Source organism: Notothenia rossii (genome assembly GCF_949606895.1).
Source record: "Notothenia rossii genome assembly, contig: scaffold_455, whole genome shotgun sequence".
NCBI classification, from domain to species: Eukaryota; Metazoa; Chordata; class Actinopteri; order Perciformes; family Nototheniidae; genus Notothenia; species Notothenia rossii.
The window spans coordinates 1-26400 of NW_027639440.1; the positions used below are offsets into that span (position 1 = coordinate 1).

General features: G+C 44.7%; 2 protein-coding genes across 2 annotated transcripts; one reads left to right on the top strand and one right to left on the bottom strand.

Annotated features, from left to right (window-relative positions):
* Positions 1-10317: 10317 nt before the first annotated feature.
* On the top strand, positions 10318-12084 carry LOC307027868 (general transcription factor II-I repeat domain-containing protein 2-like; the record flags this gene model as incomplete). Its single annotated transcript, XM_079696225.1, has 1 exon — positions 10318-12084. One exon carries the CDS (start codon positions 10318-10320, stop codon positions 12082-12084), a length of 1767 nt encoding a protein of 588 aa, XP_079552351.1.
* A 2177-nt stretch (positions 12085-14261) lies between these two features.
* On the bottom strand, positions 14262-26376 carry LOC307027867 (amyloid beta A4 precursor protein-binding family B member 1-interacting protein-like; the record flags this gene model as incomplete). The annotated part of the gene is made up of 10 exons (XM_079696224.1): positions 26329-26376; positions 22746-22805; positions 20848-20935; positions 17304-17491; positions 17139-17210; positions 16898-17057; positions 16688-16809; positions 16522-16596; positions 15719-15862; positions 14262-14417 (listed from the first exon to the last, which is right to left on the bottom strand). The coding sequence occupies exons 2-10, from the start codon at positions 22803-22805 to the stop codon at positions 14262-14264; spliced, it is 1065 nt and encodes a 354-aa protein (XP_079552350.1). The 5' UTR covers positions 26329-26376.
* Between the last annotated feature and the right edge of the window lie 24 nt (positions 26377-26400).

The window sequence follows — 26400 nt, forward strand, 5'->3', positions numbered from 1 at the left end:
CACACACACACACACACACACACACACACACACACACACACACACACACACACACACACACACACACACACACACACACACACACACACACACACACACACACACACACACACACACACACACACACACACACACACACACACACACACACACACACACACACACACACACACACACACACACACACACACACACACACACATTCCGTGACGGAGTGAACTTCGTGTCGGAGTGACACTCGCAGCTCAACGAGGCTCCCTCCTGTCAGATGGAGGGAGTAAATACAGCGGCAAGCTTTGGGACAAAGTCCCCTCTCTCCGGCAGAAACAGGAAATGCCGTAACTGTGTGTAACATCGTTTTCAAATCAGCATCTCTTAAGGCCCTGACACACCAAGCAGTCACCAGAGGACTCGCCGACGCCGGCTGTTGCGTCGCCGTGTTCTCCTGCGTCTTGGCCATGTGTCGCACGGGAACACACCGCAAAGACTTCAGTGCGTGAGTGGCAATAACTCTCCTTACAAGCAGGCGGCGGTAGTGTGTATTCGTCATGCAAAAGAGGCAACAACCGGAAGACAGAGAAGAAGAACAGACTGCGTGATATAAACAAACTCTCGTCCATCGAAAACATGTTTCGTGCGGCACTGGAGCTAGATTTGGGTTCTATTTCTATATGGCTTCGCCCTCTAAGGCTATCGCTATTGGGTAATCCCCCTGCGCCCCCGCGCAGCACTGAAACACTTGTAGTCCACGCCCACCCGCAAGGTGGTTTCGCCAGCATGTAGAGCTGGCTCCAGTCGGCTGAGCTGCCACAGCGGCACCAACGCCCGCAGCAGCCGCGGCATCCACGCCGGCCACAGGAGGCCGCAAGCGGAGAGACGCCCACAGCAACCGCCCCGGCGGCTGCAGGGGCTCCGTCCCACGTCTCCGCTCCCCCGCCACCCCAGAGACAGGGTCTCCCGGCGGCGAGTCAAATGGGAGTGAGGCTCCCCCGCTCCTGGTCGGCTCCGCGAGAGCCCCCGAGGAAGCGGAGCCAGTGATTAAGCCGGCTGCCACTAATCTGTTGATTAAGTAGACAGCAGGGCTCCCTGCAGAAGCCTGCTCGCGGCATTCCTCTCTCCGAGATACGCCTCCTACACACGGTCATAACCCATGAGCGCCGGTATAACGCCTCATGGGGACAGCACTGCACACACCTCCACTCATCCCCTGAGCGTGTACACGCCTCATGATGACAGCCGGAGTGAAACGCAGCGTGTGGAGGTTTCCTCGCAGCCCTTTCGCCTCACGGGCAGCGGCGGCGAGGGCAATGCCCCGCCTCCCTCCACGGTTCACCGTTCAGTTCTCCCCTCCCTCCTCTCCCCCGGACGGGGGAGACAGAGTCGGAGCAGGGTGCCAGCTTGGCGGCCGAACATGCTTTCCCCCTCTCCGTCACCACAGCTCGGCGGCGTCTGTTACGGAGACGGCCAGAAAAGTGCTACTGGACACTCCAATCAGCCCGGACGGGCTGTTCGGACCCCAGTTCCATGCCATGGTGGAGTCCATGAAGACGGCCGCGGAACAGGTGGACGGCATTCGCCAGCATGTACAGCTGGCTCCAGTTGGCTGATCTGCCACAGCGGCACCAACGCCCGCAGCAGCCGCGGCGTCGTCCACGCCGGCCACAGGAGGCCGCAAGCGGAGAGACGCCCCACGTCTCCGCTCCCCCGCCACCCCAGAGACATGGTCTCCCGGCGGCGAGTCAAAGGGGAGTGAAGCTCCCCCGCTCCTGGTCTGCTCCGCAAGAGCCTCCGAGGAAGCGGAGCCGGTAATTAAGCCGGCTGCCACTAATCTGTTGATTAAGTAGACAGCAGGGCTCCCTGCAGAAGCCTGCTGGTTTTAACCTATCGGTTAATTAACTGCAGAGCTCGCTAAATTAAGCTGGCTGCCACTAATCTGTTGATTACCAGCAGGGCTCGCTGCAGAAGCCTGCCCGTTTTAACCTCGGTTAATAACCTGCAGAGCTCGCGGCATTCCTCTGTCCGAAATACGCCTCGTACACACGGCCTTAATAAACCCATGAGCGCCGTTATAACGCCTCATGTGGGCAGCACTGCACACACCTCCATCCATCCCCTGAGCGTGTACGCGCCTCATGATGAGAGTCGGAGTGAAACGCAGCGTGTGGAGGCTTCCTCGCAGCCCTTTCGCCTCACAGTGGCGGCGAGGGCAATGGCATCACTGAGAAGCCAGAACGGGGGAATGAGCAGTATTCCAGGCTGAGTGCCCCCAGCGGCAGCGCCCGCAGCGCCACGGCGCCAGGGCTCGCTGCAAGAAGCCTGCTGGTTTTAACCTATCGGTTAATAACCTGCAGAGCTCGCTAATTAAGCCGGCTGCCACTAATCTGTTGATTAAGTAGACAGCAGGGCTCGCTGCAGAAGCCTGCCGGTTTTAACCTCGGTTAATAACCTGCAGAGCTCGCGGCATTCCTTTGTCCGAGATACGCCTCCTACACACGGTCATAATAAACCCATGAGCGCTGTTATAACGCCTCGTGTGGACAGCACTGCACACACCTCCATTCATCCCCTGAGCGTGTACACGCCTCATGACGAGAGCCGGAGTGAAACGCAGCGTGTGGAGACTCCCTGGCGTGGCTCGTTGCCATGACGACCACAGAACATCTCGAGCATGTGCGCCCGCTCTTAGAGTGTTTCTCAGAGTGGCAGCGCGTGTGTCTGATGGACAGATGGATGAGCAGGCTGATCAGCAGAGGATACGTCCTGCAGTTGGCCTCTTCCCCCCCCCCCCCCACAGTTCAATGGGATACAGGAAACACTCCTGTCCTCCCAGAAGCTATGTCTTGCGCTCCAATCCGAGCTGCTGGAACTCCTGTTGAAAGAGGATATTTCCAGGGTTCCTCAAAAGGGAGGAAAATCAGGGGTTTTCACTCCCGTTATTTTTCTAATCCCGAAAAAGACTGGGGGAATGAGACATCCTCGATCTGTCAGTATTCCACATGCTGACGATCAAACAGGTGCTGGAATGTTTTCACCAGGACGACTGGTTCACTTCCACCTGAAGGATGCATACTTCCACGTACCCATCATCCCGAAACACAGGAAATTCCTGCGTTTTCCATTCAGGGAATATCAGACCAGACAATCGTCTGCCTTTCGGATATTTCCTGGCTCCTCGCATTTCTGTAGAGAAGGCTGGAGCCACTCGACAGAGGAGGGATGAGAGTGTGGTTTTCCTCTGGACGACCTATTTGCTGGCTCGCCCCAGGGAGGAAGTCGCTTTACAGACGGTACATCTCGTATCGCATCTGTCAAAGCCTGGGTTTCATAATAAATTGGAAGAAGAGCTGTCCTCTTCCCTCTCAGACAATCGTTTATCTGGGAGTGGAGTTAAACTCAGCCAGCATGAGAGCGCGACTCTCGCGGCAGCGAGGGGAAGAACTGACAGTTCTCCTCCGGCGTGTCACAACCCACACAGCCCTCTCCGTGACGCAGCTGCTCTGCGTTGGCGTCAGCTGGTCAAGTGATGATCCCCCTGAGTCTCTTCCAAAAGGGGGACACTCCAGAGGTGGTTCATTCGCTGCAGAAGCCTGCTGTTTTAACCTATTGGTTTATAAACTGCAGAACTCGCGGCATTCCTCTGTCCCAGATATGCCTCCTACACACGGTCATAATAACCACGAGCACCGTTATAACGCCTCGTGTGGACAGCATGCACACACCTCTCATCCCCTGGGCGTGTACGCGCCTCATGAGGAGAGACGGAGTGAAAGGCATCGAGAGGAAACTCCCTCGCAGCCCTTTTGCCTCACGGGCAGCGGCGGCGATGGCGTGGCTCGTCACCATGAAAGACCATTACGGCACTTCACAGAGAAGCCTCTCCCCCCAGCAGTTCCATGGGATACAAGAAACACTCCTGTCATCCCAGGAACAGTGTCTTGCGCAGTTTTTACCCCCGCTATTTTTCTAAATCAATCAATCAATCAATCAATCAATGTCTATTTATATAGCCCAATATCACAAATGTTACATTTGTCTCAGTGGACTTCACAGTTTGTACAGAATATCAGTATGACAATACGACACCCTCTGTCCTTAGACCCTCACATCGTACAAGGAAAAACTTCCAGAGAAAACCCCACAGTTTAAAGGGAAAAATGGGAGAAACCTCAGGGAGAGCAACAGAGGAGGGATCCCTCTCCCAGGACGGACAGACGTGCAATAGATGCCGTGTATAAATTGAAAAGATAATACATTTGCAACATAGGTAGTCCAAATGTTTTGAAATGCATGTGTGTATAATAAGAAGATGAATCCACGAGGATATCCATCCAGGACTTATGATCCAGGACCACAGCCACGACTCAAGATCCAGGACTCGCAATCCATGACACAGGACCGCCGGATCATCCATGACTCCGGATCCCGGCGTATATAGACACCAAAAAGAAAGAAATTTGGGGAAGCTGGGTTAATCGGAACATGAGAGTACACAGGTATAGACAGAGAGAAGGAAGAAGTAAGATGTCCCCCGACAAACTAAGACTATATCAGCAAAACTAGGGGCTGAATCTAATCAGCCCTAACTATAAGCTTTATCAAAAAGGAAGGTCTTAAGCGCACTCTTAAAAACGGATAGGGTGTCTGCCGTCCGAACACAAACTGGAAGCTGATTCCACAAAAGTGGAGCTTGATAAGAAAAGGCTCTGGCTCCCATTGTACTTTTAGAGACTCTAGGAACAACCAACAACCCTGCATTCTTGGAACGCAATGCCCCAGTAGGACAGTAGGGTATAATGAGTTCTTTAAGGTAAGATGGCGCCTGCCCATTAAGGGCTTTGTAGGCGAGAAGAAGAATTTTAAATTCTATCCTGTGTTCTATAGGGAGCCAGTGTAAGGCAGCCAGAACAGGAGTAATGTGGTCCCTTTTCCTAACTCTGGTTAGTACACGAGCTGCAGCATTTTGAATCAGCTGAAGCGACTTGACTGACTTCTTGGTACACCCTGATAATAAGGAGTTACAATAATCCAGCCTTGAAGTAACAAATGCATGGACTAGTTTCTCTGCATCGTTTTGAGGCAAGATATGCCTGATTTTTGCAATGTTACGTAGATGGAAGTAGGCGGTCCTTGCAATTGATTTTATGTGGGTGTTAAAGGATAAATCCTGATCAAATATAACACCAAGATTCCTTACAGTCTCACTGGAGGCCAAATTAATGCCATCCATAGTTAATATATCTTTAGATAATTTGTTTCGTAGATTCTTCGGGCCAAGTACAATAACTTCAGTTTTGGTCGTGTTTAACATCAAAAAATTGAAGGTCATCCACGTTTTTAAGTCCTTGAGGCAGTCTTGAATTTTATTTAGATGATTAATTTCATCAGGCTTGATTGATAAATATAGTTGAGTATCATCCGCATAACAATGAAAGTTTACAGAATGATTCCTTATAATATTGCCTAACGGAAGCATATATAGGGTGAACAAAATAGGTCCAAGCACTGAGCCCTGTGGCACTCCATGGCTAACTTTGGTTTGCATGGAAGATTCATCGTTGACACGTACAAACTGAGAGCGTTCAGATAGATAGGACCTAAACCAGCCTAAAGCAGTTCCCTGTATGCCAACTAAGTGCTCTAGTCTTTGCAATAGGATATCATGGTCGATAGTATCAAATGCAGCACTAAGATCGAGCAAGACAAGAATAGAGACAAGTCCCTTGTCAGAGGCTATTAGAATGTCATTTGTGACTTTAACCAGAGCTGTCTCTGTGCTATGTTGTGTTCTAAAGCCAGACTGAAAATCTTCAAATAAATCATAGTTTTTTAAGTAATCACACAGCTGTTTTGCGACTGCTTTCTCAATAATTTTTGAGAGGAACGGAAGATTAGAAATAGGTCTATAGTTGGCTAAAACCTCTGGATCGAGGTTGTGCTTTTTAAGAAGCGGTTTTATCACTGCTACTTTGAATGATTGTGGAACATAGCCTGATAATAAAGACATATTCATAATATTTAATAAAGAAGTGCTAATTAATGGAAAAACGTATTTTAAGAGCTTAGTTGGAATCGGGTCTAAGATACACGTTGATGGTTTAGAAGAGAGAATCATTTAATTTAATTGTTCAAGGTTTATGGCTGAAAAGCATTCTAGTTTACTATCTAGTGTAATATTAGAACTTACGTTTCCGGGAGCTGTTGATAACACTATACTGGTCAAAGGCAAGAGGTCATTGATTTTGTTTCTAAGAGTAACAATTTTATCGTTAAAAAAGCACATAAAATCATTACTACTGAGTGCTATGGGAATAGAAGGCTCAGTCGAGCTGTGGCTCTCTGTCAGCCTGGCTACAGTGCTGAAAAGAAATCTTGCATTATTCTTATTCTCATCTATTAATGAAGAGTAGTATGCTGCTCTCGCTTTACGCAGTGCTTTCTTATATTCATTGACAGTAATATGCCAAATTAAACGAGATTCTTCAAGTTTAGTGGAACGCCATATCCTTTCAAGTTGTCTCGACTTTTGCTTTATTTTGCGGGTTTTGGCATTATGCCATGGAGCTAATCTATGTTGTTTTATTTTCTTCTTTTTCAAAGGAGCGACAGAGTCTAATTTTATTCGCAGCGCATCTGTAGCACTATCAACAACATGATCAATTTGGGGTGGTGTACATTTTGTATAAGTTTCCTCCCCTACATGCAGACATGCTATCGAGTTAAGTATTGGTGGAATCTCTTCCTTAAATTTGGCTATAGCACTAACAGATAAGTTTCTGCTGCAGGAGCTTTTGGCTAATGCTTTGTAGTCTAGTAACAGTACTTCAAAAGTTACTAAGAAATGGTCGGATAAAGCAGGATTATGCGGTTCGACTAATAGTTGCTCAATTTCAATACCATAAGTCAGAACAAGGTCAAGAGTGTGATTATAGCAGTGGGTTGGTTTATTTACACTCTGACAGAAACCAACAGAATCTAATATAGAGTTAAATGCAACAGTAAGGCTATTATTATCATCGTCAACATGAATATTAAAGTCACCTACGATAATTACTTTATCTGTTTTAAGTACCAAAGCTGATAAAAACTCAGAGAATTCTGATAAGAATTCTGAATAAGGACCTGGTGCACGGTACACTGTAACAAATAAGATTGGCTGCAAAGTTTTCCAGGTCGGATGCGTAAGACTGAAAATGAGGCTTTCGAAGGAGGTATAATTTAATTTTTGTTTAGTATTGATAAGTAAACTTGAGTCAAAGATTGCTGCAACTCCACCTCCTCGGCCCGTGCCTCGGGCAATATGAGTATTGATATGGCTGGGTGGAGTGGCCTCATTTATGCTGACATATTCTTCATGTCTCAACCAAGTTTCAGTGTGACAGCATATATCAATATTATAATCTGATATTAAATCATTTACCAGTATTGCTTTAGATGCTAGAGATCTTATGTTTAAGAGACCACATTTAATCTTCCTGTTTTGTTGCACTGTAGTAGTTGTTACATTTACTTTTATTAAGTTATTATGTATGACACCTCTATTAGGTTTTACCTTAAATTGTCCTTGGGCAGACACACACACCGTTAATATTGGGTATTTTATTGGGGTCGGGATTCCTATGGATGACTGCCTAGGAGAGAGCGCAGAGAAGCGTGTAAGACTGCGACTCTGCCTCCTGGTCTCAACTCCAGTTTGTCATGGATTAAGTCCACAGAGCCCTGAAATGTTTGCCGAAATGAGATTTGCACCTTCCAAAGTAGGATGAATGCCGTCTCTCTTAATCAGACCAGGTTTTCCCCAGAAGGCTGTCCAATTATTCACGAAGCCCACATTGTTTGCTGGGCACCACCAAGACAACCAGCGCTGAAATGATGACATGCGGCTATACATGTCATCATTGATCAGATTGGGGAGGGGACCAGAGAAGATTACGGTGTCCGACATTGTTTTAGCATAACTACACACCGACGCCACATTAAGTTTGGTGCATTCTGATTGGCGTAAACGAACATCATTACCACCGACGTGAATAACAATCCTACTGTATTTACGTTTATTTTTAGCCAGCAGTCTAAGATGCGCCTCAACGTCGCCCGCTCTGGCCCCCGGAATGCATGTGACTGTGGACGCTTCGGTCTCTAAATTCACGTGTCTCATAATAGAGCTACCAATAACCAGAGTTGGCTTCTCAGCGGGTGTCTCGCTGAGTGGGGAATATCTGTTAGATACGTGAACGGGTTGGTGGGGACCTGCGGGTTTCGCGTTATGCCCCTTCTGAACAGTCACCCATTCTCCCTTCTGCTCGGGAGTTGCCGGGGGACGGCTAAGAGGAGCTACCTTTTGCCGGTCCGCACCGGCTAACATGGGCTTTACTGTAGCTGAGTTATTTTCTAAGATGCGGAGCCGGGCTTCTATGGCTATGATTCCCGCCTCCAACCTAACAACTATACTACATTTAACATATGTATCGGTACCAGTAAAGGAGGTAGGGGAGTAACCAAACATGAGACAGTTAGAGCAGGAAATAGCACCCGAGGGTGGGGAAAGAGCCATAGCTAGCTATCAAGCTAAAGTAGCTACAGTTAGCAAACCCGAAAAGAGTGTAGGCAACTGTGGAGTTACAGTCGCTAAGAGAAGGAGAGTTTGTGAGTGCTTAAGCTGTAGTAACGTGTGATTACAACGTCAGGCAGTTGCCGTGATCAAGAGTTTTAAAACGATCGATTAAGTTAAGATAATAAGCTATCAGCAACAGAACAGGCACACGCGATACCCGGAGATGACAACAATAACCGGAAGTTACAACATGCTTACCGCAATAGTGGTCCGTGTAGAAACAGTCCCTCTAAATCTCCTCTGTCCTGTGCGCGCGCTGTCTTGCTATGTGGCGCACACGGCTGCCTTGCGCCATTCTCAGCGCCTGTTTGTGCACTATAGAGAGCGCTCGATCGGGCAACCTCTGTCTGCACAGCGGCTGTCACACAGGTTGTGTGAGGCTGTGTCACAGGCATGTCTCCTCTGGGGTGGAGCTCCCGGAGAACGTCAATGCGCACTAAACCAGAGGAATGTCCTCCTCCACGGCTTTGCATGGAGGAATGTGGAGTGGAAGATATTTGCACGGCTGCATCTTGGTCTTCCCCCTGTTCGTTTATTCAATTTTATTTGAGGGATGTCTCCCATTCCTCTCTGACACACTCTGTACTGGGTGTCCTGTCGGAGTGAGTGACGTCAGGGAGCCAGCTGTGCGCCTCTCTCCTGCCTCTCGGCACGCGGAGAGCGGCCCTTTTCCCCTCTTATAGGAGGGATGTTCCTTTTTCCTCTGACACACTTTGTACGGAGTGCCTGGTCAGAGTGAGTGATGTCAGGGAACCAGCTGGGCGCTCTCCTACCTGTCTGACACGCAGAGATCTGCTGTTCCCCCACTACGATCGCAGGACGAGGTGGGACTTTCGTCTCTACTTTCTCACAGCGGCCGGTATGTATTGTTCCCAGCCTTCACCCCGTCGGGAAGATAGGCATGTTTTGCTATGTTCCAGGTACGGTGATGAGCCATTACGCATGGCGCATCAGGCAGGGGGGTGTTATTGAGCAGGTATGTCTGTGCTTCTAGTGCCGGGCGGACCCAGTGGGGCGCAGACTACATCATGCTTTGCCCTTAACCCAATAGCGATAGCCTTAGAGGCCGAAGCCATATACGAAATAGAACTGAGGTTACCTACTGTAACCCCAGCTTCTATGAGTAAATGGCGCAGCCCTCTAAGTGCGGGGCCCCACTGGCTCTACGAATAGCTGAAGAAAAGTTATGTTGTATGGGAGCAGATTGCCGGGCCACCTTCCTATTTATACCGGAAGGAGGCCCGAGGGTGGGGCCCACCTTGCGTGTGGGCGTGGACTACAAGTGTTTCAGTGCTGCGCGGGGGCGCAGGGGGATTACCCAATAGCGATAGCCTTAGAGCAGGGGTGCTCAATACGTCGATCGCGATCTACCAGTCGATCCCAAAGGTATTATTGGTAGATCGCGTGACATTAAAAAAATTGACGTCAACCTATCATCCATCCCGTCTTTTGATTGATATACAGGGCAGCCAGTCAGATGACATCTGAATTTTGTCTGACACTTAGGTCACTGCGCATGAGCAAACAACTGCGCTAAGTGCTAACTAACTAGCAAGCTTGTCAGCGAGTTACGGCCAGTTTTCAGCCTTTGGTTTTTTCTCTCAAACCTATGAAAGGGTATAAAAATGAGTGAGGTAGCTGGACCAAGTAAGAAGAAAAAAACGTATAACTTTCATACGGAATGGGAGGAGGACTTTTTTTTCACGATGACATTTTCCAAGTGCGTTTGCCTCATCTGCCAGTCTACCCTAGCAATACCAAAGAAGGGGAATGTAGAGCGGCATTTTCGGACTGTTCATGGAAAATACGACACCGACTTCCTGCCGAAAAGCGAGCTGAGAAAGAGAAAAGTGAAGGAACTGAAATCCCAGTTGTCCGGACAGCAGTCATTTTTCACGCAACAAACTTCAAAAGCGAAAGCCGCCACCGAAGCATCGTTCCGGGTGAGTCACATCATCGTCAATAACAAGAAGTCCTTCCAAGACGGAGAGATGGTAAAAGAGGCATTCGTTGAAGCAGCTGACTCATTGTTCCGAGACTTTAAAAATAAGGCAGAAATATTATCTTCGATCAAAGCTCTCCAGCTGTCAAGAAGCACAGTTACACGGCGCTGTGAAGCCATGGCTGAGGATTTAACCCAGCAACTTTGGAAGGACATTGGAGATTGCGAGTGTTTCTCACTGCAGTTGGACGAATCAACGGACGTGAGTGACACAGCCCAGATGTGCATTTTCATTCGTATGGTGTTTAGTGATATCACTACAAAAGAAGAGCTATTAACAGTACTGCCCATGAAAGAACAGACGCGAGGAGAGGACATATTTCAGTCGTTTAAAAACTTTATCACGAAAACTCAGCTCCCAGTGTACAAATTGATGTCTATCACCACGGATGGAGCACCCGCAATGGTTGGCCGCTTGAATGGATTTATTGCAAAGTGCAGGCAGGACGATGCTTTCCCGGACTTCCTAAATTACCATTGCATAATCCACCAACAAGCGTTATGCGCTAAAATGCTCAACATGAAAGAGATCATGGATGTTGCAACGAAGATCGCCTGTTCTATTCGCGCCAGATCTCTTCAAAGAAGGCTATTCCGTGCACATCTGGAGAATGCTGACTGCGACCACTCTGAGTTGTTGCTACACACTGACGTGAGATGGCTTAGTCGAGGGAAATTCCTGCAAAGATTTCGAGAGCTCTGTCCGGAGATTAAGGAGTTTTTCCGTGTAGCTGGACATGCAGAATACACGCAACTAAATGACGGTCAGTGGCTGTTAGACTTGGCATTTTTAACCGATCTGACCAACATGTTGAATGACCTTAATCTACAGCTGCAAGGAAAAGACAAAACAGTGATCAATATGATCAGCTCGGTTAATGCTTTCAAACGAAAGATGCAACATCTCTCCTCAAAGCTGCAGCGCCATGATTTGGCAAACTTCCAGAACCTGGCGTCAGAGCTGGAGATGCAAAGGAAGGCCTGTGTGCAACTTGACACTGCACGCTACACAGAGCAGATTGACAAATGTCTGTCAGAGTTTGACAAACGCTTTCAAGACTTTTCTTTGCTCGAGCCAGTCGCTACATTCATGTGCTATCCTTTTCGGGAAGATGCTGAGGTTGATTCACTCGCATCAAAAATTGCAACACTGTTTCACCTGAACTCTTCTGTAGTGGAAGATGAGATTTTGACACTACAAGCTGACATTGAGCTGAAGTCCAGAGCTCATGGACAGTTCTGGAACTTAAAGTACCCCAACATGAGGAAATGTGCTACCTCCTTGACAGCATTATTCGGCTCCACTTATTTATGTGAGTCAGCCTTTTCCCACATGAAGATCATCAAGTCCAAGTACCGTTCCATCATGACTGATGAACATTTGGAAGTGTGCTTGAGGCTGGCTGTCAGCAGTTACCGTCCGGACTATGCATCCCTGGCTGATTCAATTCAGTGCAAGTCATCAGAGTAAACTCGGGTAATGACAAAAAATGTACATAGTTAATTGTGTTGTGTTGTGCAATATTGGCTCATGCGATATAAAGAATCCTCAATATATTTATAAATAAATATATGTTTTGCATTTTTTGTAGTAGGTAGATCATTTTGACTTGATCATTTTATAAGTAGCTCTCATGCTGAAAAAGTGTGAGCACCCCTGCCTTAGAGGGCTGCGCCATTTACTCATAGAAGCTGGGATTACAGTAGGTAACCTCAGTTCTGCCTGCTCTGTATTAATGTCATGTTGACAGGTTATCATCATGTAGGCGTTGATAAAAGCTCATTATAATGTTGTGTTGTGTGTATGAAGGTACGAAATAAAGTTTTGCATTGCCTATCGTGCTATTTGTGTTTATTATTTTAATCACACAGCGATAAGACACAATAACAATGTGCCTACATAACTGTCAGTTGCAGCCCTAGCATTAGTATTGTTTATAGTAGCAGCTACAACATTAAAATACTTATAGGCAGATTGAAGAGGATAATGGGAGAATGAACAGAGGGGCAGAAACATCCATATGAATAATAATAACTTTATTTGTATAGCACCTTTCATACAGGGGATTGCAGTTCAAAGTTCTTTACATCAGTCAGAAATAAGATATAAAATCAGTGTAAAACAAGCAGCAAGAGCAAAGCATAAAGTGGGATAAAATAATGCAGATATAGATATAGGTTAGACCCTCCAGAAAAACGCGGGCAAAAATCCTTTATTATGCGGGCTAAATTCCTTGATTATGCGATTAAACATGCAGGGTTTTTATGTGATTTTATGCGGTGAAATTGCGGGAAGTTGCGAAATATGCGGAAAGTTGCGAAATATGCGGGGAAAAAGAATAACAATTTTTAAAAATATTGGGCTGTCTTATTTATTCTCTCTCACACACAAACTGCCACTAACGTTAAACCCCTTTACTATTCAATTAAACACATTCAATGTTTATTTATTGTAAAAGCAATTGTTTTTTTTAAATCTCACACACACCATCTTGGTGTTTTCTCTATCGTGTGAGCTACACACGTTCACTCTATACAGTGTTGTTTACATTCTGTGATGCGCGAGCTGATGACGTCACGTCAAGACGAGTCAACTTTTTTTTTCTCTCAACTTTGTGTGGGGATTATGCGGCCTTTTGATAAATATGCGGCCTTTTAAAAATCTGCGCCATTTTGCTGATTATGCGGTAAATTCTGCGATCGCAGAATCGCGTTTTTCTGGAGGGTCTAATAGATATAGATATATATATATATATAGTAATCCAAACAGGCCACCTTGTTTATGGTTTGATTCAGTTTTAGTAGAATATAAAATACATGAATGAATGATGAAATGAGCACTTAAAGTGCAGACATACTATAATTATATTGAGGTACTTGAGACAAATCCTGCAACTTTATAGTTCTGCTCCACAACCGTTCGAGAATGACGAAACTATCACGTATAAAAGGCTACATGTGAATAGAGGTGCAGGAAACCGGCTTGCGTATTTACATCATGCACTGATTCGCTAGCTGAACAGCCAATCAGAGTGATTGCTTGGTCTGACTGCCTGACCCGATGCATGGCCAATTCAACATGTTGAATCGGCCATGCATCGGGTCAGGCAGTCCAAATAAGGCGTGTCACGGCCGACGGTGCGGGACACACCAAATTGAGGTTGGGCGACAGAACACGCTTCGTCTTCCGACAAACGAAAACGGCCGAAATCGGCCTGGTGTGTCAGGGCCGACGGTGCGGGACACACCAAATTCAGTTTGTGCGACAGAACACGCTTCGTCTTCTGACGAAAGAAAACGGCCGAAATCGGCCTGGTGTGTCAGGGCCTTTAGACAAAAAATCAAGATGAATAACTAAAATAAAAAACTCCAAACATCTTTAATAACAACTTTTTTGTAAAGCTCTTTTAGTTTTAAACCTGATGTTTATAAGCTTCTTAGTTTTTGCAACAGTCTGTAAATATACACAACTTTATAATAAAATGCACACACTTACCTTTTTCTAGACTAAACACAGGTATGATCCGAAGTTAAAAAAAAGATGAGGTTATCATGAGGTTGTTAACATCGTAGTTTATCAGTGGATGTTTGCTGGAACTACTTTTAAACAGCGTGTTTCCTGACGGACACACACAGCGTTGAGTCCGGTCAGGTCGTGACCGGTTTCAAGCCAGGGTGATTCGTTGAGCTTACCTTGAGCATGAAGCAGAAGTCCGTGGGAGCTCTGTATTTCAGTTTGAAGTGCTTGGTGTTATAGATGTTGAATTTTTCAAAATGGACAAAGCAGACAAGATCGCTTGAAGACTATCGGAAAGAGAAAAGAAAAAGCTAATATTCAGAATGTCAGGTACAAATCTTAAAATTACGAAAGAAATTACAGTTTGGATTTACGTACATGCGTTTTAAATGTGTACAAGATATGGTAATCAACTTTCAAGATCTTTTACCATTAAAAAGCTGCCAATCAGTTTTAAGATGTAGCATAATGAGGAGTTCCATTTCTTGTCATCATTTTGTGAAGAAGTACTTGTTCTCAGCCTCGTTGTGTGGTTGGTATTACAAATAAAGACACTTCAAAGAAGTGGAGGGTCAATAGTTTTTCTTTCATTTTCAAGGGAGGCAACAATGAAGCTTCAAGTCAAGGGACACATTTGTTTTTTCTTTTGTAAAGCAGTTCAACTTTCCTTCCCTGTTTTGGTTTTGAGCAGAGATATTGTGTTCACACAATAAACATCACTGACAAAGGTGCTGTTTTTCGGAAATCTACAAAGGGAAGCTTCAAGGAAAAGGAAGTAACCCGCAGACCTCTGGCTTCTGTTTTCTTTATCTCTCATGTTCCTTCTCACTTTATCTGGCACCTTTGTCCATTTGTCTTCTTCCATTAGCCAACACTTCCTGCTTTATGACCAAAGCTCCATCCCCCTCTTCTTCATAATATGACAGTAGCTTTTGTGTACAGTCTTCTCGTTCTGCTGATGATTTTTACTCTGCCTTATTCGGCCATTTCTATCCTTTCCAAATATTCACCTTCTTCCTCCATGTGGCCTTGGCGTTGGATGATTGCTGCAGCGATTTGCACATCTGCTTAGCACAGTTTTCCCTCTTGGATGGTTATTCAGATTTCTTTTAATTTGTCAGCCCTCACTCACATGCTGCTCTTCAACTGCAGCTTGGCCTCAATTCACACTGTCCATCTTCATTTCTCGCTCTTTCTGCCTCTGCTACGCTTGAGCACTCAGAAGTAAGCTATCATAGACTTCACACAGAGGAAAAAACGTATCTTGTCTCTCTCTGTTTAAAGACTGCTGCTGTACTTTTCTAGCTAAGAATAGGTAGGCTCTTTACTGCCTGGTGCCAAAAATGACCTAACCAAATGAGTAATAACCAGTTTTACTGGCATGGCAACAGCTCACTAAAAGGCTTTGTGTGTAGGAGGAGGTTTCAACCACACAGGTTGCTAAATAGCTCATCTCTAACCTACTTGGTCTCTCTTGAGCAACAACACATTGGTGTCAACAGTGCACTATGAACATGCCTGTATTTAAATGTGAAATATGATGTAGAATTCTTTAAATGCACAAACATTTTTATTTGTTTAGCCATACCTTTGTCTTTCCCTTGGGAACATAGTAGATGCCTGAGGCCCTGAGCACAAAGTAGCGAGGTTTCCAAACCTTTTTCCCATCTTCTTTGAGGTACAGGGTACCTTCAAGATCAGGAACAATCAGAGTGGAACCTCCAAAGTGCTCCTGCGGGGTCCCGGAATAGAGAAGAACATTAGTAGGTAAGTGTGAGGTAAAGCTGCGTGTAGTCTGCTTAACATGACCAGCAATCTTTCTTCAGATAGACCTCAAAGGAAGCATATATAGTGAAAAAGGGGGCCTGATATGGAGCCTTGTGGAACTCCACAGAAAACGGGTGCAGAAGAAAAGGACACACATTTAAATTCTAACAAAGGTTAATTTGTCTTGTAGTGTTAGAGTTCAAGGGCAGTCTTAGTGGGTAGAGTAATTGACTGTGCCAAAGGCAGTAGAGAAAACTAATTGAAACTGTGTGACTTCTTGAATCCAAAGATAAGAACAATCATTTTTTCACTCTAGGGAGAACAGACTCAGCGCTATGGTGACTTAAATTGTTCCAATGCACTTCATCCAAAATGTTGGATATTATTAATGGTAATTATTAAGAACAGGCGGCTCAGGTTAGGTTTTATGACAGCTCGTTTAAAGCAAGATGGGACATATAAAAAATGACCATTGAGTTATTTATTATTGATAAAATATATCAACAAGGTCCAAAACCTGTAAAAGTTTTATGAATTTCAACTTTCTCTCGTTTTGTGAAATGACACACATCAACTTGACATATAGTCTCATTAATAAGATGTGAGCATGGTACTGTAACTGACCTGAAGTAAGAGCTGTTTGGCTTGCTCATTAATTTTGCTCGAACATTCTTTCTTCTTTTTCCACAAGTAAAATACCTTCAGGGGGAGAAAAGCATGGTTCATTATACCAACTAAGCAGAAGACAGTTTAATAACATTTTTGAAAAGGCAAGAGCACTCTTACTCACTTGAGGGTTTGTGAACATCACATACTTCTGAGGTCTTGAGACAAAGTACATTTTGTTTTCACTGAGACGAGTCCACGAAGACAGGGGCTCCACTATGTGTTCGTGGTCTTCAAAGCCTCTTTCTGAAATGTTGAAAACACATGTATATCCTGCCTCTGTGGAGATTATTTTTGGCATTGGTGTGTCTGTGTGTGTTCTTGTTCATCTCACCAATCTGCAGTTCAGGGTTGGTCTCACACAGGCTCCAGTCAATGCTGCAGTCGCAGTGTGTCTTCTCAAACAGCATGTCCAAAACCTCTCGGACTGTCTGTCTCTCATCCACCATCAGTATTTTGGAGCTGCCGTCAGTCATCAGCACTTTTACTATTAACTAGGACAGGCAGCAAACTAAGTACATGTGTCTATCTGACTGAAAAGTGACTTAATAAATAAACAGACCTGATCATTTTACCTTTCTCACTTTGGCTTCTTTCAGCTTTTCCAGTGCCAGTTTAATTTTGTCTGACTTTGTCTGTGGTTCGCTCTGGAAGCATAAAAAGAGGAGGTTATCAGTTGTCCTTTATTCCTTGAAATTACAACTTTGTTTTTCACAAGCTGTGACTGATTCTATAGTTACCGTTTGCAGCCCTCCAGAGGATTCAGCAGAGTTTGAAGGTGGAGGAAGGGCAGATGCTGCCATTTCATTATCTGCACAGTTGCCGGCCTGTTGATATGTGGGGAGGCTACATTCTGAGGTGGTTGATCTTGATGCTAGGTCAGCCATCAGAGCATCCAGGTCATGGTCCTCCAGTTCTTTAAGAGACTCTGTAAGGAGATAAGGAGTTGTGGCCTAAAGGTCAGAGAAGTAAAGGTGCCAGTCAAACTTCCCTTCCTGGTAACCTCACACTGATAACAAAACCACCGTAGCCAAGCTAGCTGTCACGATCTTAGTTTTATGTCACGGTTTTAGTTTGGTCTGTCTTGTCATGGTTTTATTTTGCAATTCTTTTCTCCCTGTGTCTTGTCTTCCTCCCTGTTGTTAGTTTCCCTGGTGTGTCTGATTGTGTTCACCTGTTGCCCTTGTGTTTCTCCTTCCCTGCCCGGCTGTTTCTCGTCTCGTGATTGCTCCTCCCTGTATTTAGTCTGGTCTCTTCCTGTGTTCGGTGTTGGTTCATTATTTGTCGTTCATGTCTCCCTTCATGTTGGTCACAGTCACCTTTTGTTTGGATGCTACCTCGTACCTGTTCACGGATTCTTGTTTTACCTCGTACCTGCTCATGGATTCTTGTTTTACCTCTTACCTGTTCATGGATTCTTCTTTTTTCAGCTTTTGTAAATAAAGCTCGCCTTTTTGTTTCCTTTTGAAACCTGCTTCCTCCTCAATCTGCAATTGGGTCCTATTTTTCCCCAACCCTGACAGAATGAACCAACCACAAATGGACCCAGCAGATGATCCATTTGAGGTAGAATTACAATATTATACTTTTTATTTGGCTTGCTGCTTTGATTGGTGGAAGGGAGCGTCCAGTGTTTGGCAGAAGAGGGCCGCTCTGGTAGAAGCGCACCGGTTGGCAACAGAGAAAACATGGTTGTTGAAGTTTTTACCTGGCTGGATTGTGGACTTCCTCCAGACATGTGATTCCCAGCCTGCTAGCTCCAGGCATGCTAGCCCCCTGCCACCCAATTCCCAACCTGACACCATAATTCTCTGTGTGTTCCGTCTGGAGTCAACCCCTGCTTCTTCCCCTTTTCCTGCTCCTGTCCAGGAGCCGTTCTCGGGTACTCGTCTTGCTTTTGGATGTCCACTGAGCCTCCAAAAGGCTCCTAAGCGAAGGAGTCGCAAGTCCAGGCTAGCAGCCCGAGCCCCAGAAGCCATGCTTTGGGCTCCAGTACAGGCCCCAGAAGCCATGGTTCCGGCTCCAGAACCGGCCCACACAGCCATGGTTCCAGCCCCAGTTCTGGCCCCAGCAGCGATGGTTCTGGCCCCAGCAGCCATGGTTCCGGCTCCAGAACCGGCCCACAAAGCCATGGATCCGTGCACCAGTACCGGCCCACACAGCCATGCTTCCGTGCTCCATTACCTGGCTTACACAGCCAGGGTCCAGGCTTCTGTTCCGTGCTCAACAGCCATGGTTCCGGCTCCAGAACCGGCCCCAGCAGCCATGGTTTCGGCTCCAGTACTGGCCCTCCGGCCGACGCCAGCTCCCTGTGTCCTGTCGGCGTACCGGCCGACTCCAGCTCCTCGCCTCCCGTTGGCTCTCCGGCCGACGCCAGCTCTCCGTGTCCTGTCGGCGTACCGGCCGACGCCAGCTCCCCGTGTCCTGTCGGCATTACGGCCGACTCCAGCCCCCCGTGTTCTGTCGGCGAACCGACCGTCTCGGGTCCCCTCTCGAGTCCCCTCTCGAGTCCCCTCTCGAGTTCCCTACTCAAGTCCCTTCTCTAGTCCCGACTCAAGTCCCTACCCAAGTGCCGTTGGAGGTTCCGCTGGGGGTCCTGCCAACTCCATGTCCTGTCCCGTTGGGGGTCCCGCCGACTACTCTTCTGCCGGGGCTCCTGCCAACCCTATGTCCTGTGCCGTTGGGGGTCCCGCCTACTACTCTCCTGCCGGGGGTCCTGCCAACGCCATGTCCTGTGCCGCTGGGGGTCCCGCCGACAACTCTCCTGCCGGGGGTCCTGCCAACCCCATGTCCTGTTCCGTTGGAGGTCCCGCCGTCACCTGTCTCGCCAGGGGTCCTGCGAACTCCTTGTCCTCTTCCGTGGGGAATCCTGCCGACACCTGACCCGCCGCGGGTCCTGCCTACTCCTTGCTCTGTTGCGTTGGTGGTCCAATCAACACCAGCCCTTGCTCCATCCGGGGTCCCATTGACACCAGCCCATGTCATGTCCAGGATCCCGTCTACGCCTGTCCCACCGACACCGGGTCCTGCGCGGCCTCCGGAGCTGTCCGGTCTTTGCCCTCGAGCCCGGCCCCCTGAGAGCCGCGGTCTTCGCCCTCGAGCCCGGCCCCCTGAGTTCGCCCGATGTGGCCCTCGCCCCTTTATGAACTCTGCCTTGCCCCCGGGCCGTCTGCCCGAGACCCCCACAATGAACTCTGCCTTACCCCCAGGCCGTCCATCCGAGACCCCTTCCTGGTCCTCTGCCATGCCCCTGGGCTGTCAGCCCAAACCCGTCCTCCAGACCCCCTCCACCCACCCTTTTGGCCCTAGTGGCTGCTAAACCCTTGTTACTGTTACAAGGTATGTATTTTGTAAATTGTGTAACTTGCTGCTGTTAAATACCGTCAAACTATGTGCTTTATGTGCAATATATACTTTATATACATATGCCATCTGTAATAACTGTAATATATACCGGGGTGCTCAATCCTAAGAACTGCTAAAGGATTTGATTTGTAGATTTGATTTGTTTTTGATCTGTATTTTTGAAAATGATGTAACCTTTTATCTTTTTTTAGCATATTGTTTATTATATTATAACTTAGTACTTTTTTAGCATATTGTTGTGGTGTTTGTTTATATTATAACTTAGTACTTTTTTTTTAACGCATGTAAGATAATGCAACACTAAGCTGTCTGTGGCTCTTTCGTGCTGTACCGCTGCAAATTTCCCCTCTGTGAGACTAATAAAGGTATTCTGATTCTGATCATGAGCCTAGAGCTCTGCAGTGGGATGCTATTGAATCTATTTCTTAGTCCTATCAACAGATTTTTGGCATTTATATAGCTGTGCCACAGCCATCCAATTGTCCTGCCATGTTGGTTACGTTACATTGCGTTATGTTATATTGCGTTATGTTACATTACAATATTCTACGTTATGTTAGGTTATATTATGTCATGAGCCTAAAGCTCTGCAGTGGGACGCTATTGAATCTATTTGTATTTCTTAGTCCTAACAACAGATTGTTGGCATCCTCCTTTATTTCCCAAACTGATTTATCTCCACTTTTATCCACCCTAGTCTTCAGAGGTTGGCGTGATCTTCTGGCACAAGAAAAAACAGACTCTCCACATCTCCTAACAGAAACATAACATCTTGAAAGACTGCCTTACCTCCCCCACTTGCATCCTTTCTACATCACACATATTTTCAGGGCAGTGTGACTCTTGGTTAGGTAACACAGTTGAACATCTACAGTTCTTGCTTTGAAAGAGAGCATTGTCATTTGAATGAGCATTTACCATTCAGGTCTGTGAAGCCAATGGAGAAGGTGCGCTCTGTCTGTAAAGTGCTGTCCACTTCAGTTTTGTCCACTGATGCCATTAAACTCTGCAACAAAGCAATGAGATAATACATTAACAAAATCTCACACCGTATGACCTTTGTATATTAGTGTACAGCAAATAAACATTATTGCATCAAATGTTTCAAAATACATTTTACACAGAAGTCATTTGTATGACAGAAGCTTTTTATTTCAAATCAAAGAGCTGCCAAAATGGGCCATATGTGTCCTTGAACTGCTCTGAACTGTTGTTGGAAGAGGTTACATGAGCCTGTTTTGTATCAGTTGTTTCCCTGTTTTTAATGCTCTGTTTTCAAGTTGGACAATTAATAGGAAAAAATACCGCACTTGGCTTCTGCAAAGACATAAATAACACTTCAGTAAGAAAAACTTATTTGTCAAGTGTGATGTTGCAAATTGTCTGTTCTCTTTTTTTGGAACAAGCTGTACATCCGGTGCATACATTGCACACTGGTGTCTCTATTAAAGAGCTTGAATACCATTGGAAGAATGGCTGATATCGAGACTGCAATGTCTTAATTATTAACAGAAGTCTCTACAGGCTCAATCATATTCTTTAAACAGGCTGGGATAACTGCCAACCTGTACACAAAATGATTGCTGCCAGCATGCAGTTCAACCCGGATCATTTCTGTCTGAACACACAACAAACTCTCCTTTTTGTCTTCTGGTTTCAAAGCGAGGAGTGGAATCACTTTAAATGCTTTTGTTTCTCAGACTCTGAGAGGATCAAGGCTTTAACCAAAATGCTTTTCTTGCTAACACTGGTTATAGTCTGTTGGATGATGTTTGTCACTGTGGTGGCTTTTCAAGAAGGCGCATGCGAAAGTGACATATAGAGCGCTTTTCTGGCTGATGTAATGGTCCCATTCTCAGGGTCGCAGCTTACATAAAGAGATTTGAAAGGGCAAAAAATGGATTGAACCTCAAGCTGAGGTTGCATCAGTTGGAAGTATGTCATGTTTTGCTTGGTGAGCCGTAGTCATATGATGAGCAGATTGTGTGTGCTTAAGGAAATCTGCAGCGATAGCCCACGTCCAATCCAGATGCGATGACTCCACGTCTCAGTCTCTCCTTACATTTTTTCCGCTCAGAAGCTTCAGTTTCAACACAGAGACTGCCATGTGTAATCAGATAATGCACAGATTAGCGAAGTAAACATCGAGTGATTTGTCGGATTTACTTCTAGCAACCTGTTCCTACTTCAAAAGCCCTGATGGAGCAGTCCTCCAGAATGTGAGAGTCTCAGCTCATCTGGTCATGTTTTGAGAAAGAATGCGACCAAAGATGTTTGACATCAGCTGTTGTTCCTTATAACTCCAGATGAACTGATGCATGATGCGAAACTCATGGATGATTCGTATAAACTTTCAAACAGACGTGTCATGGTTCTCAGAGAAAGAATCTTAATGACTCTGATGAGCCCTTTTCTTTTTTTCCTAGCACCACAGTTTATAGCTAGTGGCAACCTCTGTGTCTGAAAAGTAAAGACAATTCGTAGGTGCCTTAAACCTGAATTATCTCTTATATCCATTTCCTATCTACAGTCTATGGTTTTGAGTGAAATATCTCAAAAACTCGTGAATTGTTAAACATTTTATGATCCCTTCACTTTTCATAGCGCCACCTTGTTCCTGTCTAATTACCTATTTAATTACATAATTGGCCCATATGTGTAACATGGTTGCTTAACAAACAGCATTAATGGTGGATTCAACATTCCTTTGTAAATTGCATTTTACGTAACATAACAATTGTTTGTGGACACTGTTTTCACCCCACAGCATTTTTTATATAAGGATTAATCTTATAGCAATCTTATGTACAACTCACCTGAGAGAGAGTATTCATCTCTCCAAGCAGGTCAGTAAACATGGCGTCTATGTCGTCCATCTGAGAAGGGAGAAGAAGACATTTAGCAGGAATACAAACACAATGAGGACAGTTTATTATGGCAGACCACACCAGCAGGAACTGAAAAATGTGGGATATTTTCAGTTCTCTTTGATTCAGTTTCTAGCGGCGCCAGTTCTTGAATGGATTGTCGTGCAGCAACTGGAAAACTTGGTATATAAACTTTATTGAAATGCTTGCGTAAGGCCACTAACATCTCCATAACAACATTTTTGCGGTAGACAAACAAACACTTTTGGACACATGCATGCTCAAGCACAAATACAGTTTGGATGTGTCTGTCACAGCTCTAAAAAACAATGAACAATATGCAAAAAACAGCTTAATCCCTCCATGTAAAGAGCCCGGAAATGTGATATTTGTTCTCCGTCACAAGCACTGCAATGTGATGCCATTGCCATTTCCAAAAAAAGTCACAGTGTGAGTGTGTGTATAAGCTGGTTAAAATGGTTTCCATGTTTCTCTGGCTGTGCTGTCTGAACATGTTGTTTTTATCGCTGTGTAGCAAAACCGATGAATCTCACCTTCAATAATCTCTTGAGCAAAGAGATTGTTGAATACAGTGCTATATTTGCGAAAATATGTACCAACGGGAGAAAACGAACCCCTCTAAACATGATTCCAAACCATCTCTGTAGTATTTGGGTGTATTTGATCTTAAATTAAAAGATGAGTATCACAAACAAATATGGGTGGAAGCTCAAATATAAATAAATCATACTTTTTGAATTAATAATTGAAGAATTAAAAAAAGAGGGGCTTTTTTAAAGATCAAAGATGTTCTCTAACCAATACAAAGGAGAACCCAGCGTCTGGGTTTGTCCATATGTAGACGGCACTTCGCCAGCTTTAGGGTCAAAAATACATTGTGCATGTGGAGTGGCTTAAAAAGCTAACCGAAGAATGAGCTCAGTGTTTCTTGCCAACCCTTTGAGACTGTTGCTATGCACAGGTATCAATACCAATAGATACATGATAAAGCCACAGCAACATACATAGAAACAAGAAACCTTGCATACAAACAAAGGAAACAACTAACTTAGAGGCTGTATTAAGGTTTACATACAGCTATGCTCAACTGCTTCTTATCGGTATGTTAGCTTCTCACTTAACATTTTAGAGGTTTTTTGTGGACATGGTCCTACAATAAGCATAATAACTGGAAGCACATGATTGTACTTTTAAACTGATATTATGTTCTTTGTTTGCATTGTTTTCATGTCTTTATACTTGTGAATCATGTATGTAGACATGTGTAATGCAAGTTCTGCTTGTATGGTACCACTTGATAGAACTTGCATCTGTGACACATTTGGTTTTCACATTTGTATCCCTGTATCTCATTAAGTTGTTTTGTTATATTCCTTAAATCTGTAATTCATTAACCACGGTCTACTTGTGTTCGGTTCTTGCTCAGTGGGTGCTGGAAAAGGATCCAACTCCATGTGACCAAAATTAAAACTAAATACATAGCAGGCGTGTTAAGTTCAGTGAAGCCAATTAACCTAAAACTAAGAATGGTGAATGGTGACAAAGTTGCTTTTGTACTCGTTGCCTTCATTGGTAGGATGAGTTGGGTGAGATTGGTTAGGGTTAGACAATGGGAAGTTGTGTCGTTGTTATCCTACCACATCCACATAGGGAGCATGTATTTTACTACTATTTTGGACCTCCATGTTTTCACAGTAGCCAAGAACAACAAACCAAACACTGATTCTAGAGGGTTAGGGTTAGGCCTTTTCTGTTTTTAGGTTACTTGAAGGCGAACTCAGTATCTCTTTGTTTTTTTTTCTTCAAATTTCCAATATTTCCTCTCCTTATAGCTCTGTTTTGAATTGTACCGCTGTAAAAATATAATATTAACTACTGCTGCTCTATTCTTGAGCTCATTTAAATCATTCAAATGAATGATCACTAAATGAAAGATACATGGTTCTGACTGGGGAGAGAGGGTATACAAAGTTAGATTTAAAAAATGAAGCAATCTTACAGTTATGGTGTAGTCAAAAGTACAAAATCTGCCTATTGTAGTATAGATGGATATATCAGCTCAGAAAGAGTGAATACATTCTCAGAAGTGAAATTCTAAATATGCGCCAGGCCGAGTAGACATCTGTTTGGCATTGTTTAACTTTACACTGATATATTTTACACATTAAAGCTGCAGGCCGAGGTATGCAAAGTGCATATTCTGGCCTGTATACGTTAAGTCATCTGTTGTGTGACGTATATCAATTCAGAGGCTCTGTCCGGGTCTTTATCGCTTTAAGTACCACTTGTTGTTCTTTATATAGGTATACATATGCAGACTAATGTGCATACACAGAAACAGAAATACATACAGTGCGGCTCAGTCTCATTCTGTGTTTATGTAAAACGGTAAACATAGCCTCCATTAAACTGTAATGAGGTAAAGGGGAAGTGGTAGGGCTAAGTATTGCTTCCATATGAAAGTGACATTTGTTTATGTGAACTTTACCTTTGTTGCCTCTCAGGTCTTCTACCACATATTTGAAGGTCAACTTCTGTAACTTCTTTCTCATTCTTATGCATACCTATTTAATGATTTATGACCCCAAGCATTTGCCCATCAAAGAAAGCGTTACAAAACCACATTTGTTTATGAATACCATGCTCTCATAGGCCATGTCACATTTTTGCTGCCGTCTCCCACTGTGGTCTCACACATCAACAAATGGAGGAGACGCCAGCAGACAGGCAGGCAAACAGGCGGAGGGACCAAAGCCTGAGTACAAAAGGCTATTTATTAAGACTTATATGCATGAAAGTAATCAGAAAGCATTTCCTGCTAACAGTTAACCAACATTTATGGTATTTTCCTGTGGTTGACAGCTTCTAACTGTTTTCTAATTAGTTGCATAACCGTCCATTGGCGTCTGTGGGGAGACATGTGTTTGTCCTCAACAAAGCTGATTTTGCAACCAATGATTAATTTCATTAATCTGATGTTTTATTTCACAAATATTTGATAAAGCGACTTATATTGGTTTATCAAAAATGTTGGATAGGGGCGCCGTAAAGCTCAATTTGTAGAGCTCGCGGCTATTGGGAGGAACAGGGTTCAAATCTAGCCTGGCACCATTTGCCACATGTCATTCCCTATGTTTCCCTTTTTCAGTTCTGCCTCTCTGGTTGCCCCAAAAAATCTTTACAAAAAAACTAAACTCTGGAAAATGTCCATCCTAGTCTCTCAAACTCCAAGGTAATGTCTTGTTTTGTCAGTCCCAAACCCCAAAATATTATAATATAAAACAAAAAAGCAGCACATTTGAGAGGCTGATAAAGTATTTTCTTTTTTTAACCAAAATGTATGGATCATCAAAGTAGATTATTTTTCTGTTAATCGACCAATGGATAGGTAAATATGGTTGCAGGTTTTTAAGTTATTGTTCTAGATTCAGCATTAGCGTATTAGTATTTAATTATTTTACTATGTAGACCCCCACAAAGAAAAACATTCACTTTCATTTAAAGTTCTTACCTTTTCTGTCTCCTTACACTTAGGAGCATCATGGAGTGTCTTAGTTGACTTAACAGTCAGGGGTCAGTCTAT